This window comes from Ictidomys tridecemlineatus, chromosome 11 (assembly GCF_052094955.1).
Source record: "Ictidomys tridecemlineatus isolate mIctTri1 chromosome 11, mIctTri1.hap1, whole genome shotgun sequence".
In the NCBI taxonomy this organism is placed as follows: Eukaryota; Metazoa; Chordata; class Mammalia; order Rodentia; family Sciuridae; genus Ictidomys; species Ictidomys tridecemlineatus.
The window spans coordinates 103,221,204-103,243,377 of record NC_135487.1 but is presented as its reverse complement, the minus strand read 5'-3'; the positions used below and the strand labels follow the sequence as shown (position 1 = coordinate 103,243,377).

The following is a 22,174-nucleotide window of genomic DNA, read 5'->3' as shown; positions in this document are numbered from 1 at the left end:
GGCTGACTGCAACAAGTGCCAAATGAATACAGCAGCCACTGCAACTGAATGGTCAGTTCATTAGATGACAGACAGGAAGTCAGCCTTGAAGGAGATAAGCCCAGTAGGTATGGCAGGGGGTGCTGACACAGAAGGCCTTGAGAATGAGAGAAAGAAGTTAGGGTTCAGAAGGTAAAGGGGGGGAAAACAGGTAGCAGCAACCCCCAAGTTACCTTGAGGGCATCGCGGTAAACTAGAAGGTAGACCAAGTCCAAGGCTGGGTGACCTAGTTAGGACCTAAAGCCAGGGACATCTGCCATGACTCTTCTGTGCCAGGGACCAGGATAGAGCAAATACTAAGTACCAACTGAGGTGAACACAATGGGCACACTGGTGGAATATGCTGGGGATGATTAGTATAAAGTGGAACACGTATATTGCAAGGGCCTGGGTGCAAGTTCTAGCTCTAGCCCTTGTAAGATCTTGGGCAAGTTCTTTACCCTCTCTGGGCCAAGATCTTACAATCCCTGCAAAACAGGGATTGCAATGGTATTTCCCTTTCAGGCTTATTGTGAGAAATGGATATTCTACATAAAGTGTTTATAACAGCAGCTGGCATAATAAATACTCAGCATTTGCTGAAAACTAAAGTAGAAAAATGTAAAATATTGTGTCTGGCACTTGTTTGGCTTCCAGTAAGTGGTACTCTTATGATTAATGAGAGACAGTTCCCATCTTCAAAGGGATATAAGCCTCAAGTAATGTGACCCTGTGTGGATAAAGGAACTCTGGACCCCAACTGTCTTAGCAATAAACAATATTCTATGTTAAGCATTTATCAAGGGCTTTGTGTACCCCACCTATCTCATCATCCTGATGTGATATAATGACTGGGTGGCTCCAAAAGATATTTCTGCACAAGGACCTGGGTTCAACCTACCACTAGCAAACTCTGAACCTGTGAAAAGCCCCTTGCCCTCCCTGGGCCAGTGTCTGGGCCAACAGATGAAGGGATTCACCTGCTCAGGTTTGACAGTCCTGTGTTTTTTTCTGCAGGTTAGAGGAGAGATTGGGAAGTCAACAGAGAAGGGGACCAAAGCTTTAGGCAACGCAATTTCAGTGACCTGGTTGCATGCTGTAAGAATGTGAAGAAGTTATCTTTACCACATGGAAATCTCAAGATACATACTTCCTATCAGTCCTGGCCAAAAAAAAAAAAAAAAAAAAATCCATCACACACCCAAGAACAGTGTCAAACTCCTTTGTCCTGTGCAAGTTCCTTTGGGAAAAAGTGCCATTCAGTCATAGAGACTTCCCATCCCAAAGGTTTTGTGACCCTTGAGTGCACTAATGGCTTCTATTTGGTGCTCCTAATTATGCTGCACAGCAAGGCAAATCCCGAGTTTCAGCAAGCACCAAACCTATGCACCAACAAAGGGGACTTTCTCTGCAAAATGCTTCCTTTATCAGTCAAGACCCCTTTGAAGATTTAAGGCCACATACATACTGCTTAGAGGTAAGATAAAGAACTTTCTAGCAATTTTGAAAAGGAAACAATCCTTTCACCAGTAATGAAAATGGTAGTATCCACTGAAGTAGAGGCTGAAAGTGGAGAGAGATAGAGCCAGACTTGAACAGGGATCTGAGAGCAAATGTAGGTTCCAGGAGGCCTCAAACTGAGGCCTACCTGTCTTAAGGTTTTCCTTGCTTCTCCCTCGGCCATGGGAAACTCCCCTAATACTCTTTCCCACTGTGAAGCTGGCTCCTGATGGTCTGTTTCCCAGGTTCTGAGCACCTAAATTTCCTCTCAATCTCAATCATGTGCCCCAGTGAGGGTCTGAGCAGCTGACCTCCACTATAACCAAGCATTGAAACTGGTTTGGTTGAGGCCAGCTCAGGGAGGGTTATTCTAAGAAAGCTGGGGCTCCCACCGAAACCATAACAAACCCAGGGTGCAGGAACACTCATAACTCCATAACCTGGAGCCCTGAAGCTGGATTGGAGCCATCTAAGACTGATGTGGGGAGATGACATTTTGGACATTTGTAGAAAGGCAGAAATGAGAATGAGAAAGGCAGAAATCCTGACAGAGGACAAGTGGGTGACCTATCAATGCTGGCAGAAAAAGCTACTTTTGAGATCTGGAGATTTTTAGAGGCCACATTTTCTGCAGACAAGGCCATGGGGATTGTTTTTTGTTTCCTTTTAATGTAAACAGAATACACAAATACATTAAAAATCCCAACGTGACACAAGAGAATACACACAGATTTATAGAGATATTTACAGGCTCTTGCAAACCCACCTCTGGTTAAGGGAAGCCTCTCTCTCTACCTCAGTCCCATCCAAAAAATAAGGTGTGCAGCAGCTATAGTAGCCTCGCTGTTGCCCCTGGATGAAACTGAGGCAGCGGCTGGAATGACATCAGAAACCTCCAGAGCACAACCAAGATGTCAACTTTCTGCTCTTGGCCCTAACATTAAACCCTTTTCCTTGGAAAGATGACATGCCAAGGCTGCAGTCTTATGAAGAGTCAGCATGACTCTCGAACTCAGATGTGATGACAAGGGGTACCCACCCCTTCCCAGCTTTTGCCAGCCTTGGACTGACCTCAAAATGAGTTGCAACCAACCATGTCCAAGAGAGCAGGGTGGGAGTTGAGGGGAGGAAAAGAAGAGTGGATCCCAAGCAGAGATGACTGCTCAGGAGTAGGATGCTGGGAGAACAGAGGCCAACCACAGGCCCAGCGCTGCTGAGGACACAGTGGGGCTGTGCTGCCACCTGGAGGTGGATGGGAGCACTGCAGCAATGACCAGGACAAGCTCTCAGGTGTGTGATCACCCTTTGTTTTCTCACTGCAGCAGCTCTTCCCAGGAAATGGGCTTAGAGAAGACCTCCCTTTCTAACCAGAGGTCATAGTTCATCTGGAAGTCCTCAGGAAGGTCCACCCGCTGGCCCAAAACACTCTGCAGGCAGTTGTCCACTGGCAGGAAGTCAGGGTTGCTGTGGGCTCGGTCGTAGCGCCGGGCATTAAAGCGTTCAATATTGGCACGTAGGGCACACTCCTCTGCCTGGAAGTCCCAAGGCCGAGCATCAAGATCTGGGACAAAGCAAAAAAACACGATTAGGAGCCCAGCCCTACAGCAGTTCTTCATGGGTTCCTTGAGGCTCAGAGGCTAGGCTGGCCAGAGTTGAGTAGGGTGATTGTTAACTAGAACCATGACACCTTGAAGCCCATTCCCAGGAAGATGAATGAGAATTCTTTCCTAGATATAAAGGAGAGTTAGGTCTAAGGAGAAAAGCCAGATCTGAGAAAGGCTTTTATTACAGAGATTATGAAAACCCAGAGAGGGAGAGCCACATGTGAAACACACTTCTTTGAAGATGAGGTTCTCCCTGGCTCTCTGGAGTTAGAGGCAGGAACCTGGAGATTCCCTCTCATCCTCTCTCAACTCCCTGACCAGGTGCTGGGTGTCACCCTGGGCCCACACAAATTGACTGGCATACTGATAGTCATATAGCTACAGTGCTACATGCCAGGAACTGTATCATGGTAACAAGCAGACACAGAAGAGTAAGGGTACATGGGGGGGCTGAGTAGATGGAACAGTACATACAGAGGGTCAGAAGTGGGAAATGACATGGCTAATATTTCAGAAGCAAGTACAGTCAGATTCCATCCATATCTATTGATGCTGAACCTATAACTGAAGGGACTTGAGAATCTGGATTTTGATATCCACAGGAGGTCTTAGAACCAATCCCTGGTGGATATCTGAAGGACTCCTTATCCTCGGAACCCTGGGTGTGATGGAGTCTGGACTGACAGCCCTGGGTGTGATGGAGGTAATGAAGTTGAAAAGGAAGCTGGATCAGATTAGGGAGGGGGAGAGGGAAGGAAGATGAGTGAGTCTCACCTGCTTTGCTACAGAGTTCAACTCTAATTCTAAGGGAAATAGGAAGCTAACAAAGGATTTTACTCAGGAGGAGAGAGAACAGAATCTCTGTGTTGAAAAGATCACCAGGACTAAGTCTGAAGTGCAGATAGAGGGGAAGAAACTGATCAGAGAGCCAGTCAGAAGCTGTAAGAGTTTAGTTGTCCAGGTGCAGTGGGGATGATAAAGGGGTAGAACCTTAGTGACAATTTCTAGACATGGAATGGCTTGAAGGGGAGAGAGAGGGAGAAACAAAGGATGACTACAGATGCCTAACTTGGGTTGCTTTCAAAGTCTTCCCCAGAACTCCCATCCTGATGCCAAAAAAGCAGGAGCTGGGCTTCCTGTTCTCTTCTGTTCCTTTCTAGGAAGCTCGGTAGAGAAAGGTTTCTGAGGTACCCTGGGCAGGGAATGAGCTATGCTACCTTTCCCCACACCTTATTCCAATTCTGCTTCATGTGTGATCTCACCATTGCCATATGCCCAGTCGTCGTTCAGCCGATGCCGCACCTTCTGGTAGATGGCAGACATTGTCTTCATGTTGCTCTTGCGCCACTGCCGCCCCAAGTACTTGGTTTGTACCTTGAGCAACTTCAGCACATACAGCTGCATCATGGCTTGTTTCACCTTCAGAGCCCGCTTCAAGATGGGTGCTGACTTGAACACCACCAGCATCTGGGAAGGGCACAGTGAGCAGTCTAGTTGAGAACAGAAGAAATGCAAGCACCACCATTTGCTGCTTCCAGGGTTATATAGACAGAGTGATGAACATCTCAGTTTCCCTTGAACTGAGGAGTTTGCTGGTAAATGAGACATTGAGTGCTAAACTGGGAAAGTTCCAGACAAATCAGGATGGTCACCCTAATTATGGGTCACTTCGGAATCTAAAGAAAGCTATGGAGTCCTACCAGAACATCCCCATGTGTACCTACATATAATTTCAGAGAATTCATGGACCTCCCCATTCCAAAGGTATGCTGAGACCCAGGGTTAAGGAAGACCCCAAATCCTGGTCATGTTACCCATCAAGATTAAGAGGATGGAAAAAGAGCTTTTCTTTGAGTGTGGGGTTTTTTTTACAGTGCACAATGAAGCCTATTCTGGTTCAACTTGTCAAGAAGAAATCAGGAACCAACTTTTAATATGCAAGGACATGGCTACAGCAGCAAAGCTAAATGAGAAGGACAGGGCTGCAGCAGCATGCCCTGTCCTCAAATCCCTTGCTCCCAGAGGGGAGGGGAAGGTACAGGTGTGGCACTCTTCTGTGAATTCCCAATTTCAGATGTGCCAACCACACTGACTCACCATTGTCCTTGAATGCTTCCATTTTGTCAGCTTGTTCAAGATCCGAAGCAGATTGATACAAGAAAAGAGATTCCTCCAGCAAAACTGGTTGTTGTCACCTGCTTCCTATAGGTTAAACCCAGGAACAATCACAACCCTCATAGCTGCAGGGTTCTCAGCAGTTTCCAAAAGGTCCTCAACAAACCTGACACAAAAGACTAGGTGCCCATGCCTCTACCAGGAACTACCTCCTCTCAAAGAAGCCCAAGGGGAACACCACTCTAAATGTTGGTAGGGAATTAAGGGGGTAGTGAGCTTACTAGACTTCTTCTGCAGGAAACATGGGCCATAAAACTGGGGGCTCTGGTTTCAGAGTCCAGTGTAGATGCTGAAGGAAGCAATTCTCCTAGGCAAGCTCTGGGCCAGCTATCCCTGAAGACTGGCTCCCTGACTGATTATTCCATATATTCAAGTCCTTCCACTCTGGAAGGTCCCTCCCTCCACCCTCTGTGCACTTCTAGTGCTTTAAAAGCCAGGCACTCAGATGTGACCTCTGGTGGAAGGTCCTCTATCCCTGGGTTGGGATGGCAAACTTTGCCAAAGGGGAAGCTAGGGAGAGCCCAGCCACTCACCAGACTCTCTGCAGTCAGCTCTGGCAGCTCGTTCACCACACAGTGAGGGTAATCCAGGACAGAAATGCTGCAGAGGCAAGAGAACCCACACATCCACCATGAACCAGGCCTGGATCTGGTGGAACATCTATGACTGAGATGGTTCCTGGCTCTTCTCTTTGCTTGTTAAAGCAGAAGGAGAGATCTACCTTGTTTGTCCCACCCCAACTTCCCTCACTGTAAGATGAGGACATATCTGCTATAAGGGAACTTGAAAGGGCCCCTGGTGGGTGGACACTGATTTGTAATCTTATAAGGGATAGAGACTCAAGTGCAGCCTTTCCCATAGCAATAAATCTGGGGGGCTGGAGGGGAGATACAGCTCAAAGCAAATAATTTATGCTAAGTTCCACTCAAGATGGTGTCCTGGCTGGCAATCATGCTATGGTGTCTCCTACTGATAAGCAGGCACTCTCAAGTGCAGGTAGTACTAGGTAGTGTGAGTGCATTTGTGTATGTAAGAGTTAGCAGTCAGGGCTATACAGTTCATATATTCAAGAGAAGGATGGCCCAGAAGGTCTCTTAAAAAAAAAAAAAAAAAAAAAACGGTGCTAAAGGGATAATGAAGGTACCACTGGAGCCCAGGTGAGAGCCCCCAGCTCATGCACATACTGAAGTCATCTGTCACTAGATTAGTTAGACTCAGATTTGGCACACTGACTTTTCTTCAGGCAGGAGCCCTATCTTATTCATCATTATGCCTGGTGTCTGGCAGAGTTCTGGCTCAGAGGTACTGGAAACATATTAGCTGAATGGACTCAGTGAGAGAGAACAGCTAGGAGCCTTGCCATCTGGCCATACCCACTCCTTCCTGGTCCCTGGTCCCCATCACCTGTTCTTGGCAGTGATGTAGGACATGATGTTTTGATTGAAGAATTTTAGGATCAAAGGGATACAGTTGGCAAACACCAAGTGCTGGGCCATGTATTCAAACTGAAACCAATAGAAAAAAAACAAAACAAAAAGACAAAAAAGCATGTCCCTCAAGACCTTACCCTCTTTCCTCCAGTCATACAAAGTCTAGATTAGAGGTCAGTGTCTTCAAACATTCATGTAGAGGTCAAGTGGGTCCAAAGGCCAACACCCCACTTTTTCAGGCTGAGAAGCAATATTGCTTGAGGCTTCTGCCCAGCAGACAGGAAGGAAGGTCCTGCACGTACCTGATAGATGTGGTTCAACTTAAAGTGCTTCAACAGCAGCAGCAGCAAAGCAGAAATGGCCTTAACGATGACCTCTTTGTGGCGATTCACATCCACCCCCAGCTTCATGCTTTGCAATACTGTGGTGCTGAAAACACAGGTGTGCACGAGTTGCCAGCATGCACTGCACCTCTTTTCTAAGTGCACACAGAGGAGATGGATTACTGAGCCCTCTGGGTAAAGGTCCCCATGGTCATCTCAGAAGTCAGATCTACTGCTTCAACCACCTCCCAAGCAATCTAACTCTGCACAGTTTATTTCTTCTCTGTGTTGCCCCCAAATACATTCTTAGTCTATTTCTCTGCTGTTTTTTCCAACACAGATTTCCCCTTTTCAAGATCACCCCTAAACTTGAGCTGCTATACTCACCTGAATTCCCCAAAGTGTGTTCTGTAGCATTGAAAAAAAAAGTAAGGCTGGGGATGTGGCTCAAGCGGTAACACGCTTGCCTGGCATGTGCAGGGTGCTGGGTTCGATCCTCAGCACCACATAAAATAAAAAATAAAGATAATGTGTCCGCTGAAAACTGAAAAAGTAAATATTAAAAAATTTTCTCTCTCTCTCTCTCCTCTCTCTTAAAAAAAAAGTAAATGGGAAAAAAGTAAAAAAAAAATGGAATAAAGTAAATAAAGTTTTTAAGTCAGATAAACTTAGGAAGCATCAAGTTAAATCAGTTTCTTAATTCAGGACTTTTCATTGTAAATCTGAGTAAGAAGAAATACAATATTTAACTCTGGAATCTTTTTTCCTAAGACTATCAAGATGGCCTAGTGTTATGTGATTCTCCCTTTTGTATTTGCCAATCCTGCCTCCTCCCTCACCTGACCATTACTGCCAGACACCAGGGCCACAGCCACCAGAAAGGTGAGCTAAGAACTTGGCAGCATTGGCAGGCTGATTAGGTGAGGGCCCCCCTCCTTCTTAATGTGGAACACAAGCTTGGTTTTTACTCACAAAGAGAAGAGGTCAGCTCAGGGAGGAGGAACGCTTAGGGCTTCACTCTATTTCATGAGACATTTTCCAGGATTCTGCCAGTTCACTGGCCAATGGAAAACTCCATACAGGAACAGACTTAGCTGTGACTGGCAAACTATCCAGAAACTGACCCTACCATTCCAGGTATCCCAATTACATGGCTTTGGAGGTAGAGCTCTGGAAAATGTCATAAGCTACCCTATCCACTTACAAAAGAGGAATGACTTTTCCAGTTCACCCAGGAGTTCACTCAGTAGCAGAGTCTACACTAAAATCCAGGCCAATGGGTCTAAAATCATCTCCCCAACCAGTGAAACTACTGAAGTCAGTAGTGAGTCAGAAATACCCTCAAGTTAACCTGCAGAGAAGTCAGGACCAAAACAGAAACCAACCTAAAAACTATTTGCCTTTTGCCTTCTGCCCCCAACCTGCTCCATTCACAGGAATGACACTCACGGCATTTCTTCAGGTAGGACATCTGCTAGGATGTTGATTGAGTCTGTTTTGGCTTTTGAGGTGGGAGCTGCAGCCAGCAGAATCTTCAGGAGAGCAATCTGGGAAGAATAGAGAGATTCACATGTGAGAGCCCAAGATCAGGACAAAGTCCAAAGAAGCAGTGTTCCTGAAGGTCCTCAGGTGGCAGGAGCCTCAAGAAAGGCTGGCCAGTGAGGTGGGAAGGGGATCCCACTGCAGGTACCTGCTGGTGGCTACTGAGAGGGATCCTGCACACACAGCACTCACCATATACTGAGGCAGACTGGGGAGCAATCCTTGGTAGAGGGTTTCTGCAGGGACTTGTTCAACTTCCTCTTCTCCCTTTTAACACCAAGAGTACAAACACAAAACTCCAGTCCAGGCTACAATCTCCTGAGCCAGCTTGCTAGCTGGCTGGAGAATTCTTAAGTTATCAACGTAAAGAATGACATTGGTGATAATGACAGCAAAATGTACACAGGCAGTACACCAGTTGCTTCACTTAATAATAACTCACTTAATCCTTATTATAACCCTGTGGAGAAGGGAATAGTACTCCTATTTACAGGTAGGAAAACAAAGCAGAGAGAGAGATAGGCACATGCACAAGTTGCCACCCACTGACTGGTGGAGCTGGTACTCAGAATCAGGTGCCTGGCTCAGAGCTTGCACTCAATACCCTTATGTTAGACATGCACCAGGCACAGGGCTGAGTCCCAACACAGGACCTACGGACATCTGGGGACCCTGTGGGCAGAAGGCTGCAACTCACCCCTGAGAGAGGAGAGCGAAGGTACTCCTCCTCCATCTGCGCCTGGACCTCTGCAATCGATGTGTACTTGTGCTGGATAGAGACAGGAGAGGGGGCACTGGGGAAAACAGCCCTCGAGCTCTGACCACACTCCCTACCCCTTGGCAAAGAACCATACATTTTTCTTCACACATGGTCTTCTAGAAGAGGGCTAACCCCCAACTAAAATTTCAAACCCAAAATATTTCTGTAGGTGAGAACCAGGATAAAAAGCCCACAGTAGATTAGAGAAAAAAAAACAAAAGAGGGAAAAGGGCTTCCAGGTAGCTATAGTAATATAAAAAAAGCTATTAAAAGCAAAAACAAGTATACACTAAAAAAGCTTAGCTGCAGAGGCTGGGGTTGTATCTTGGTGTAGAGGATTTGCCTAGCATGTGTGAGGCATTGGGTCAATCACCAGCACCATGTAAAGATAAATAAAGGTATCGTATCTATCTTCAACTAAAAATATTAAAAAAGAAAGAAAAAAAAAAAAGCTTAGCTACACAGATACCACTTGTTGCTACAAATTTCAAAAATGTTTCCAAAATATACAGTTAACATTCTAGATATAGGTGAACACACTAGGGGAGACAGCTCATCCCCACACTGGATGTCACCTCCCATGTGGAAAGTTTAACACTCTGGTCTTTCCCTGCCCCTTCTTCTTACCCACTGCTCTCCTCTGTGATTGGGGACTATGGGACAGAAACAGGACAGTCTTAGCCTAGCCCCTTTCTCCATTCTTTTTAGAATTTGCTGGCCTGCCTGGGACTGGGTATGTGAGCCTGCCTAATTCTGAAAGTATGATATTAGGAAACTAAATATGGTTTTCTTAAGCCTCATTCCTCAATTGCTCCATGAGCAGAAAAAGCGGGCTCTGCAATTTTCATCTGCCTATTCCTCTATCTGCCTACTCCTCTACCTGAAAATGTGGGCAAGAAAAAGGGTTTTGCTAGACCCCTTAAAACCCCAATGACTGGCAGGTAAAATACTCTCTAATGAATGGCTTAGTGGCAAAACCTAGCTTCAAGCCATCAGACCTATGAAGAGCTGCTTCCCAGGCTGCCCTGCTCTGGCTCTTGTTGGCAGGCAGACAACAGTCCTGAAAAGCTGTTCCCTCAGGCTGGGCTCACTTTACTCACTGGGGATCAAACAGACCAAAGGCTCACCCAGAGCCACTTACCTGTTTCAGAGTCTTAATGCTTTCGTGGATTGGCCTGGGCAGCCCCACCACTGTGTTGGTGTCGCTGGAGAACAAAGAAGGCCTGTGATAAGCCTTGACATCAATTCATCCCGGTCCCCACACACCAAAGGCCAGGAGAATGAACTTTGAAAGAAACTCAGATTGCACTTACCTGCCTAGAGTGTAACCTATGAATTTGCTGCGGCTGGACTCGAGGAACATCTCAATGTCCTTCTCTCTGCCAAAGGAAACAAGAAAGGTTTTAACAAACACTACTTTAAGGTGTCTCAGTTAATAGAAATAGAATATCCAGAAACTGTGAACCAGGAGAAGGAAAAGTCTCTCAATTATTTTTCCTTTTCAAAAAGGATGAAAAAACAAATTCTTTAGCTATTTTGTTGTTCTTGATAGTTCTGTTAACAAGCTACAAATATGTGCAACTATTTTACTCATAAAATTAAGATGATAGATACATCAAACTTCAAAGCATACTTTTATTCAGACAGTACTAAATCTTTCAATAGGCTTTCTTAAACACAGACATATAAACCACTGACTTTTCATGTGGGTCAGTTTCCTGTCTCAAAGAATGCACACCTTGCATTTTATGATGACCTATTCTGCATTCACTTCACAGAATACTGAAAACTGAGGTTTTATCTGGATTAATAAAGTGATTTTTATATCTTTTCATATGCTCCTCTATTTCTTAAATTACTTCCCATCAAAAAAGATACCATTTTTGTATCTCCAGGTATCCTCCCATTTGTCAATTCACCCCCATATATCTCAAATATTTTAATTATGGTTCTGAGGAAACCCTTCCTGAATCTATTATTTTTCTGTCTAGCATGTACAAGGCCCCCAAGTTCTATCCCCAGCACTGAAAAAAACAAATGAACAAATATGTACAACTTCAGGATAGGCAGGAATCGATTTGCCCAAATAATTTTTACTTTTTTCCTTATTCTTCTTCACTAGCAAGTCTGACCAAATGCTAACTCCGATTACTAACTTGGAAGCCATATAAGGGCCACTTTGTGAGAGACCAAGGCCAACCTTAGAAATCCTGAAGATAACACAAGGTACTTTAAGAGAGCCTTGTCCCAAAGCCAATTTCAGCCTAGCCCAACAAAGGATCATGCATAGGGACTCAGGCCAGATGCTGGCCTCAGGGTGTGAGGGCTCTGGCTTCAGAAGCCAAGTATGTTCTGGAAGTCTGAGACTCACCTGACCTTGGGAGCCCATGGAAGCCCCTTTGGGCAGGTAAGCCTGTCAGTCTGGGGGTGTTGTAGTGGGGGAGGCATCACCTCATCACGCTCAAGGGGGAATGTCTCCCCCTCCAGACTGTTGTCATCATCATTCTCCTCTTCTTCTTCTCGAGAGTCATCAGCCTTGTAAGGATCACGCTCATTGAAGGCATCTAAATTGTCCTGTTTTATCAGAGCCTAAAAACAAAGGGAAGGGAGGTGAGGAATCCAGAGCCAACTGACAAGATGGAAAAAGGAAATGCAGGGAGTGTGGTTAGAACACAGAAAGGTGTCAGGCAGAGAGTTGAGAACAGTGGAGAACCCAGAGTAGTCAAAACGGAACCAAATGACAAATCATTTTTTGCTCTAACCCCTCAAAACTGCCATGTCCTGAGTACCACTGTATACTGGGTCTGGGATGAAGATAACATCCCTATTGTGGAGGCATTTGTTGATCAGAGGAGATTCTCAGCACCTACTCCTCCAAGGACAATGCTGTTGCCTGTGTGCATCTCTAGAGCCCTCAGAGTCCTAGGACTTTCTGTTACCTTACCTTGTGCTCCCGACGGCCCCGTTTCTGCTGCTGCTCAATCAGGTCTGAGGCAGATGCTGGTGGGGAGGCAGCTCTCATGTTGCGGATCACTTTGATGCTGTCCTCAGGCAAAGGAGGTAGTCCCAGGAGGGTACGCTTCTCAGCCTTCATGCTCTGCAGCTCCTCAAAGCCACCCAGTGTGCACTGCATCAGACAGGGATGCAAAGCCAGGGTCATAATGTCCATCAGGTTGGTCCCTGATCATGGTGTCAGACTCAAAAAGCACAGGTGACATCATGATGACCTGTCTTTACAGAGACCCACACATCCTCTGAACAAGGAACTAAAGCTACCCCCTAGAGGAGAATCCAGTGACTCTGGCAAGGGAGAGGAGGAAAAAAAAACAGCAAAGAAAGAGTAAAATACCAGTTGATGGAACCTAGTGCACACACTTAACTCTCTACATGTGACAACTCTCTACATGTGACATATTCTTCAGTTCTAAAAAGCAGCAGACTGGAAACCTCATCCCTTTAAGTTTCTAGAAAAGCTAGCAGATGCTTGCTTTAAAAGTTGTGTGTGCCAGTTGTCAAAGTCCAACTAGAAACATACTGTTGGTTGTTCAAATTAAGAGGGCGGGGGGGACAAAAACATCTCCCTTAAAGCCCAAACTCCATTTTAAGCTACTTAGTATCATTGTCCCTGAGCAACTCAGCTTTTCTTTGGCTTCAGTGAGGCTTTGTGAGGAACCAGCAGGATGTGTGGCCAAGATAAAACATGTAGATGACTTCTAAGGGGCCTGAAGCTCCCTAATCCCTGGCTGCAGAAAGGGACAGGCCTTCGAGAGAGCAGCATCCTCCTGGAGGAAAGGGCTCCTGATTGGCCAAGGTGGCTGCTGACAATACCCCCAAGCCAGCCCCTGCCCCATGCTCTCCCCAGCTAGACAGCTTCATACCAGACCCTGAGGAAAACAGAGGCTAGCTCAGGGCTCATCCTGGCTTCCCTTAAGTGACATCTGATAGAAAGGAAAGACCCCCCAACTATACCAGCTTTAATTGCCTCAAATCACTTTCCAAACTCCAGGTGTGGGAGGTGATTTCTGAGAGGTGCCATGTCTGGGGTGAAGCTATTCTATGACGGAGAAAATAGCATCAAGGGGTCAGGAAGCCAATCTATTTTGACTCAAAAGCTGTTTGGCTGTTGGGGGCCAAAAGACATTTCTTTTGTCATCTCCTTTCAGGAGCTTTTTATAATTTAACACCAATGGGGTTACATTTTCACATAATTCAGCATTCAAAAGCAAATGTAGTCATTTCTAATTATCCATGGGGGACTGGTTCCAGGACCCCTTCCCAAACCCCTCCCCCGGGTGGTTACCAAAATCTGCAAATGCTTAAGTCCCTTATATAAAATGGTGTAATACTTGCATATAACTTAGGCACATCCTCCTGCATACTTTAAATCATGTCTAGATCACTTATAATATTTAACACAAAGTAAATGCTACATAAACTGTTGCTATACTGTATATTTCAGGGAATGATAAGAAAAACATTTACATATTCAATACAAATACATTTCCCCCTAAATATTCTGGATCCGAGTTGGCTGAATCCTTGGATGTGAAATGAATGGCCGACTGTACAAGGTATCCCTTATGTTCAATCCCCAGCACCTGAGAGTTCCCCCTAAGAAGGTGCTCACCAATATTGTCTTCCAGAGTAGCAAGAGAACTTTCTTCATGGGAAAGTGGGGAGCATGGCCACTGCAAAATTTGGTCACCATCCCAAACAGCATGATGGCAAATGGCTCATTGTTGTACAGCGGGGAGCCTGGAGGTAACCCAAGGGCATCAGAACCACAGGCAGCAACAAAACCCTCCCAAAGCCCTCTAGCCTCAGCTCCCAGGCAGGGCCTCTAAGAGGATCCCCAGGGCCTTACCCAGCTCGCCTCTGAAGGTCTGTCGCATTGTCCTCCACTCAGCCTTGTCGCCCTCATATTCCTGGTGAACATTCTCCACAATCAGGTACATGATGTTGAGCAGAACCCTGAGCACAAGAGCCAGCTCATAACGGAGTAGGACAGGGGACAAAGGGGTACACTTGGCTTCCTCACATCCCAGCTAATACAAAAATATCTGTGCACAAAGGCTAGCTGGTGGAGGAAGGCTGTAATGCAAAGAAAACTAAGAAAAGTGACAAGCTGTGTCTTCCACCAAGCAAAAGAATGCTAAAGGATTTCCCTCCTCATGCTTCCTTCAGAGTTTCATTGCTCTGGCTAGGACCAGATCTTACTCTGCCTTGTAGAGTAAAAAAGTGCTTACTCAAAGCAGGTGCTTACCAAATGATTGTGGAATAAATGAGTATGAAAAAAAAGCCAAAAGAACTTACTGACCTAAGCTTCCTGGAATGGGAAAACCAAGGAGGTGTGAGTTGAGTTATGGGGGTCAAAGCAGGACAGGAGCACAGCAAGAACAAGAAGAGTATACCAAGATGGAGTGGAAATCAGGAGGTGACACCAAGGGACCTTAATACATGGGGAACACCACAAATATCCAGTCTGAAAAGTTTCCAAATTCACCAAAAGAGACAGATTTCAACCCTCAAATGTAGAAAGGTTATCTCATTCCTTAGCAGTTGCTATTACTTCCTGTGAAGCCATGAAACATTGTGAAGTGGCTAGAACTAATGAGTGTAGATAGGAATCAAGCTGTGCACATGAGAAGGTGGGAGGCCAGGGAGCAACATTAGGTTTCATTCAAATGTAAAATACTCCACAAAAAGTCTTAGTAGTGTGGGCTGGACTTAACTGTGGCTCTTAAATATCTTGACCATGGATTTCCTCTATTTTCTAGACCTCCGTCATAGGTAAAGCCTTCAGCAGGACTAACTACTCATGCTGAGCCCATCACACCTGCAGATTATTGTGTGCAGAAGGAATGCACCCACAGTCAGGAAACCCAAAGACACCCTCCCACACTCTGCTCTGAGCTCATTCTCTGGCTAAAGCTCAAGGTGCCCAGGTTTGCTGCTTGCTTCACCTCAGGTCTGTGCTGTCAGCCAGGGAGATGGCAGGCTTCCTCACCGCACTGCTGCACGCAGCACTGTTGCTGCAGGAGAGATACAAGAATCAGCACTTTTGCCAGCAAAGCAGTGATAAGTGATGCCCCACAAGAATGAACTGCCTCATGGGGGAACCAAATGTTATGGTGTGTGCTTAGACTGCATAAGAGGTGACAGAACAATGGTTAGGAACTTAGGCCCTGGACCAGACAGCCAAGGTTTGAATCCTGACTCTAATACTTACTATGTACATTTAGCCAAGGTATCCAACTTCTCTGTACCTCAGTTTCTTCATTTATAACATGGGGGTGATAATAGTAGCCATGTCATTAACATGAATCAGTACATGTGACATCCTGAACAATGCCTGGGATGTGTAGCATTCAGTGTTCTTAATTATTATTACTGAAGGCATTACCCTTAAATGACCAGCAGTTGACCTACTCAGTGGACAAGGGACAGGCTAAAGTAGGCTTGAGCCCACATGTCAGACTTGTATCTGACCTCCTACCAAAAGGAAAAGTCCAAGGAAAATAAATACAGGGTTCAAAAAGGAGTTCAAAATGAGAAGCTGTCTGACTGGTGCATTAGGCCTGGGCAGGAAGCTCCAGTGTTAGGGAGCTACAGGAACCTGTCATTAATCTTTATTAGTCTTTAAGGTGTGGTTGAGCAACTTCCTCATTATTCAACCCCTGCTAGTCAAAACAGCCTGGAACCAGACCCTCAGCCCCAGGTAGCCCATTTACCCTTCTCAAAGTCAGTCAGTCTGCCAGTTCTGTCCCCCTTCCCCTTCCCTGCTTTCCCTACTCAAGTCCTGCAAGCAGAGGTGCTCACTCTATTTCCATGTTGAGGAGCTCCACCAAGGCATTGAACGTGCCCACCTCCAGGAGCAGAAAGATGTTGTAGCGCATCCAGAACTGCACCTCAGCTTCTGAGCCGCACTCCCCAAAAGTTCCTGAAAACACAGGGCACAGCTTGCCAAGCAACACCACACATTTGACTGGGCTACATCACTGGCAGAGGTACCAGGGGTCCCTGAGGAAGTCCACACAGTACCTTGGGCAACATAGAGAATTGCTCGGGCCACCTTGAGTCTCTTCTCCCGGGCAGTGACTTCCAAGCCATCCAGGAGCCTCATGGCATGGGTACGGTGCTGGTTGGTGTCCAACTCGGTCCACTTCTTGTCTGTCACTGCAGGGCAAGAGATCAGTTATATCTCAGCCCAGAAAAATCCTCACAATGGAATGAATTCAGTGTTATTCCTCAGGATTGGTATCACTATAGGACCAATATACTCCCTATGTAAGGAATATGGTCACAGTGCTACTCTATGAATTTGAATTTCTCAGAAAGTGTGCATAAAGCCCACTCTAAATGTTATATCTAGGATTTAAGGTCATTCATATGACTAAGATAAACCCTACACCTCTCCTGATGCAAGGTGAAGGGAATCAAAAAGTCTCACCATGGATCCGGAAGTCTTCCTCAAAGCACTTCCGATTCATCAGGAATTCTGGCCCTTCTGTGTAACTGTAAAGCTCTGTCAAGAACAAATCTCATCATCAGCTGCTCTACCACTACATTCCATACCAAGTCTCACATGAAGCGGGGGTGGGGGGGTGGGGGGGGTAAGGCATTTGTTTCCAATCCCAGCTCTGTTCCTTAATCACAGGGACTCTTGGGCTATATTCTCTATGACTTAGTGGTCTGAAGTATACTATGGACAGAATGGTGACCTGCCTCATAGCTTACAACCAGAAAGTCAGTGAAGTATAAATCTGAGCACTTCAGTCTGATGTGTATCTATCCCACCATGCCAGCGGCTAACCATCACCCTAAACACAGGTCTCCCAAGTGCTACATTCTGCGTAGAATCTATATTATGGGGGTTGAAAAAGCAACTCACACTGATCACTTTGCACATAAGCAACAATGGCAGCAACAGATGTGCACAGATGCAAGCACATTTACCAGCATCCCTCATGACCCACTGCTTTAAGAGAACACTGTCAGGGTGAGGGTATGTGTTCAAGGAGCATCACGGTCCCACACTGGGACTGGGCTGACAACAAATAGATGCTTCATAAAAGTAAAGGGCAATTCAAAGTTATGAGATATGCAGGGCTTGAATCTAATAATTAATACTTGTTTTATACATGCCATTGAGAGGTCTAACTAGGTAAAACAATTAACTCCAAAATAATATTCATTCTTAATTTTCTTACAGACCAAACAAGAAAAAACTACCCTCAAATAACATGAAGCATTTTTTCAGGTAAAAAATGCTTTACCTGAGAGCTCTGCAGCCCATTTGTCTGTGTCAGCATATTCAAACTCCAGGTCTGGAGACTCAGAATAACCCTGTTGATAAAAGGAGAGAGCTTTCCGTGAAAGATTATCCTGAGTGGTTTCCAAAGGAAAAACAAATATGCTTCAAGAGACACTGCTATATTATAGGATATCATTGCCTCTACTTTTTTTATGTTTATCATACTATTTTTTATCTCTGGGATAGCACAATTCTCACTGTTAAACCTTCTCAGAACAAACTAATACTTTGTTTTCGGAGCCCTTATCAAAATTGATAATTATATACTGATGTATTTGTTTAGTGTCTGCCTTTCCATAAGAATAGCAATTTTGTCCATTTTATTCACCAAATCATTCCACAGTTGTCTAGCAAGGTACCTGGCCGGAATGAATGAGAGAATGAATGGTTTACATTCAAATACATACATGTTCAATGAACAAACATAAAGCTTCTACTTTGTGCAGGGAATGATCACTCCATATAGTGGTAAAAATCCAGAAGCCTCACTTCTTTCTGGCTAGTAGGTTATCAACAGTTCTGGACAAAATGAGTACTGAAATCCTCAGCTTTCCTGCCCATGTCTCAGATTTCTGTGGCAAGTGACAGGGAAGGCAAAAATGGAACACATTGGTTTCCCTCCCACACAGAGGAGAAAACATGCCAAAAACAAATTTTTAATGCTAGAGACAGGTGATCACTAATAACATGCCATCTTGGAAGCTCTGTACTGGGAAGAAAAATGAAGTGAGGAAGAGACAGGTAAAATTCTTAGGTTTAATTAAGATTTACTCCAGGGGCTGGGGGGTGTCACTCAGTGGTAGAGCAACTGTTTAGTGTATACAGGCCCTGGGTTCAATCCCCAGCACCACAGAAAAAAGGAAAAGAAAGAAGTTGGGTGCAGTGGTGCACACCTGTTAATCCCATCTACTCAGGAGGCTGAGGCAGGAGGATCACAAATTCTAGGCCAATCTGGGCAACTTAGTAATACCTATATTAAAATAAAATAAAAGGGCAGGGATGTTGCTCAGTGGTAGAGTGCTTGCCTGGCATATGGAAGCCCTGTGTTCAATCCCCACTACCACAAAAACAAATAAAAATTTAAAAATTAAATAAGTTTAAAATTTTACTTGGGAAGACAAAGACCACTTACAAGCAAGAACTCTACTTCTTTTTTTTAATTTTTTTTTTAGTTCAATAGACACAGTACCTTTGTTTTACTTAATTATTTTATGTGATGCTGAGGATCGAACCAGTGCCTCACATGTGCAAGGCAAGCACTCTACCACTGAGCCACAACCTCAGTCCCTCTACTTCTTTTTCATAGACAATAGTGTACACTTTCACAAGTTACTGAGCATCAGTTTCTTCATTATGAAATGGGGATGACAAAAATCTACTTTGAATGTTTTTACAGACTGATTAAAATTATGTAGCACAAGAGCTGGGGTTGTGGCTCAGTAATATAGTACTTGCCTAGCATGTGTGAGGCACTGGGTTTGATCCTCAGCACCAAATTAAAAATACTACTACTAATAATAAAGTTATTATGTCCATCTACAACTAAAAATATTCTTTTTAAATTATGAGGCACGAAATAAATGGTCATCAAATGTTAGCCTCCTTGTCCTTCAGATATGATTAGGCTCCCAAAATACTGACAAGAGAAAGAGTGTATTATAAGTAACTCTGTAAGTCATGAATTTAATAGATAGGTCTCTCTGTCTGTTTGACTGGCCTTCCATGTGTTGAATCTATGTGGATATTAAAGGGTAGAAAGAGAAATTAAAATGCATCATGGAGGTTAGGGGTGCAGGTCAGTGACAGAACAGTTACCTAGCATACACAAGGCCCTGAATTCAATCCCCTACACCACTAAATAAATAAATTGCAATAAAGAATATTTTTATCTGACCATTCATGGCCACTTATGAAAACGTAAAACTATTTTTTAAAATGAGGGTTGTAGGTGTAGCTTAGCAGTAATCACTAGGTCCTGGGTTTGATCCCCAGCTCCACATACACACACAGATAACTCCTGCTGGTGGGGTGGCACATGCCTGTAATCCCAGCAACTCTGGAGAGTAAGGCAGGAGGATCAGAAGTTTGAGGCCAGCTTCAACAACTTAGCAAGAACTTCAGCAACTTAGCAAGACACTGTCTCAAAATAAAACATAAAAAGGACTGGGGTGTTAACTCCCTAAAACAAAAAAACAAAAAAAATCCCTTAATGATCAGAAGATGGATTCACCCTCACCAATTTCCTAATCCTCCACACTTGAAAAACTGCTGAATAGACACCATTGATATCCCATCATCCCATCATGGAAAGACTCATAAATGGTTGGCTTCTTTGCTTCTTCAATTATTTACTTAAAACTCAAGGTTCCGATCTTTGGGGCTTGCCTATTTTTCACATTTTACTAGAGGAGTGGGCTTACAACAAAAAAACAGATGATTGAGAGAAACTGAGTGTATAGGTCTAAAGACAGTATCCTCACTCTTTAATATGAGCTTGGACAATGAGGAACTCCCTCTCATTAAATAACGCCAGACTGTTGATCAGCCTAGGAGTTGACTCAGGTGAAGAGGACCACATAGTAAGTACTCTGGGAACAGGCTGATTAAGAAGCCCTAAAACTCTGCAAAGTGTGTCTTCATTCACGAATTCTGCAAAGGGAAGAAGTGGGAGGAATTTTAACTTAGGGCGAGGTGAACAGTCTGCTCCAGACTACGGTGTCTCAATAAGAGGAGGCAGGGCTCACTTAGAAGAGGAGGGAATTCTGCGCCCTAACGTATGTTTTAAAATGTGTATTTCTGATCTTCAACGGCTCAGCATCAGTCGCACTGGTAACATCAAACACTAGGCACCGTCTGCCCGTTTCCTTAGCCTGCATTAGTTAAGTCGGAGGGACGCGGGATTATTTCCCCTGCTACTCTCGCAACCGCTGTCCACGCAGCTCTAGTAGTGATAATGGGCCCTGTTCGGCTTCTAAGCGATTTCTAAACCCTTGTTTATGGTCTCTTTCCTGCCAATACGCGCGACCCACCGCACGCCCAGGAACAGAGGCCCAAGAAAATTAGGGATTGGGGGCGCGGCTGCCGACCTCCAGGGCACCGGCAGACCCGCGGCTCATCACCCTAGGACCGGACTGGACCAGAGGCCCCGCCCACGCCCCAGGCCCCAGGCAAGCAAGCGGGGCGATCAGTGGCTTCGGTCACAGTGGGGGAGATCGCGGCTGGGGTCCCGCCTTCACGCCTCCATCTCCGGGAGCTGCAGCCTCTCTTGAAACTCCTTTCACTATAAAGTGACAACTCCCCGACCCGACCCTCCAAGCCCTCTGGCAAGACCAGCTTGGCCCTGGAACGGCCCGGGACCCCACCGCCGCCCACTCAGTGCTGGCCTCTCCCCAGCCAAGCTCCTGACCTCCGAGTCTTTGCGCTGGTTGCGATTGAACTCTCGGGTTTTGCCCCCAGGCAGGAGGCCCCCGCCGGCCCGCGGTGCTCCTGGTGGAGGCTGCGCGGTTGCGGGCGGCGGAGGTGGCGGTGGCTGGGGCTGCTTGTTATTCACAATCAGCGGGCCAGGAACACCGGCTGCCGGCTCCATCTTGGCTGCTCCACACCCCCAGCTCAATTCACGGATAGTTGCAGTCATGAAATTCTCGCGTTATTTCCTCCAGGAAATTTCTCTGGTTGCCATATTGAGTGTGGCGGCAAGCTCTGTAAGCCATCTTGGCTTCTACACACTTCCCGAGATTCCCACTGCCAGAAAGTGCTCCTTTTTTTGTTATATTCAGTTTTCACCTCCTTTCTTCCAATTCCATTTAGATGGCATTTTACATATAATAACTCCTTTAGTTCCTTAAATCTAGTTGTTCCTCTAATATCACTTTGCACTTATCAGGGTCATATCCTTGTAGAAGACATGGGAAATAACAGTAGTGAACAAAAGGATAGGATCCCAACCTTCATGGAGTTTACATTCGCATGGGGGAGATAATGCAAACAAATGTGTAAATACAGGTTTGACAAAAAAAACTAATCATTCTGCTAATCATGCATTCAGTAAGCATTTAATAAATGTCTCCTGTGCTCCGGCAAGTGGGATAGAATGGGACACTAGTCAAGTTTCTACACTGATGGTACTTACAGTGCTTGGTGGGCCAGACAGTAAACAATTTTACATATTAGGGAAATAATAAGAGAAGAAGGAACAGACACTACGGTTACTGGGTACAGGGGTGTAGGTGAATAATAACTACTCATGTACAGTAGGATAACCACGGTTGACAATTAATGACTATTTCAAAATGGGTAAGGAAATAATGGCGGAGCAGGCAGGCCCAGGCTTGTAATCTCAGAGGCTTGGAAAACTGAGGCAGGATGATCTTAAATTGAAGGTCAGCCCGCGCAATTTTGCATACCATGCTGAAAATAAAAAGGGCTAGGGATTGTAGCTCAGTGGTAAAGAACCACTTGACTTAATGGGGGGGGGACGGTGAGATAAATCTTTGAGGTGCTAAATATGC

General features: G+C 45.3%; 1 protein-coding gene across 1 annotated transcript; it reads right to left on the bottom strand.

Annotated features, from left to right (window-relative positions):
• Positions 1-2,167: 2,167 nt before the first annotated feature.
• On the bottom strand, positions 2,168-21,283 carry Strip1 (striatin interacting protein 1). Its single transcript, XM_005338111.4, has 21 exons — positions 21,073-21,283; positions 17,629-17,698; positions 16,803-16,877; positions 16,394-16,528; positions 16,172-16,292; positions 15,316-15,384; positions 14,217-14,323; positions 13,980-14,107; positions 12,297-12,479; positions 11,724-11,941; positions 10,666-10,731; positions 10,494-10,557; positions 9,290-9,361; positions 8,785-8,859; positions 8,500-8,597; positions 7,030-7,156; positions 6,702-6,802; positions 5,831-5,897; positions 5,220-5,324; positions 4,385-4,589; positions 2,168-3,079 (listed from the first exon to the last, which is right to left on the bottom strand). Exons 1-21 carry the CDS (start codon positions 21,250-21,252, stop codon positions 2,832-2,834), a joined length of 2,514 nt encoding a protein of 837 aa, XP_005338168.1. The 5' UTR covers positions 21,253-21,283; the 3' UTR covers positions 2,168-2,831.
• Positions 21,284-22,174: the final 891 nt, after the last annotated feature.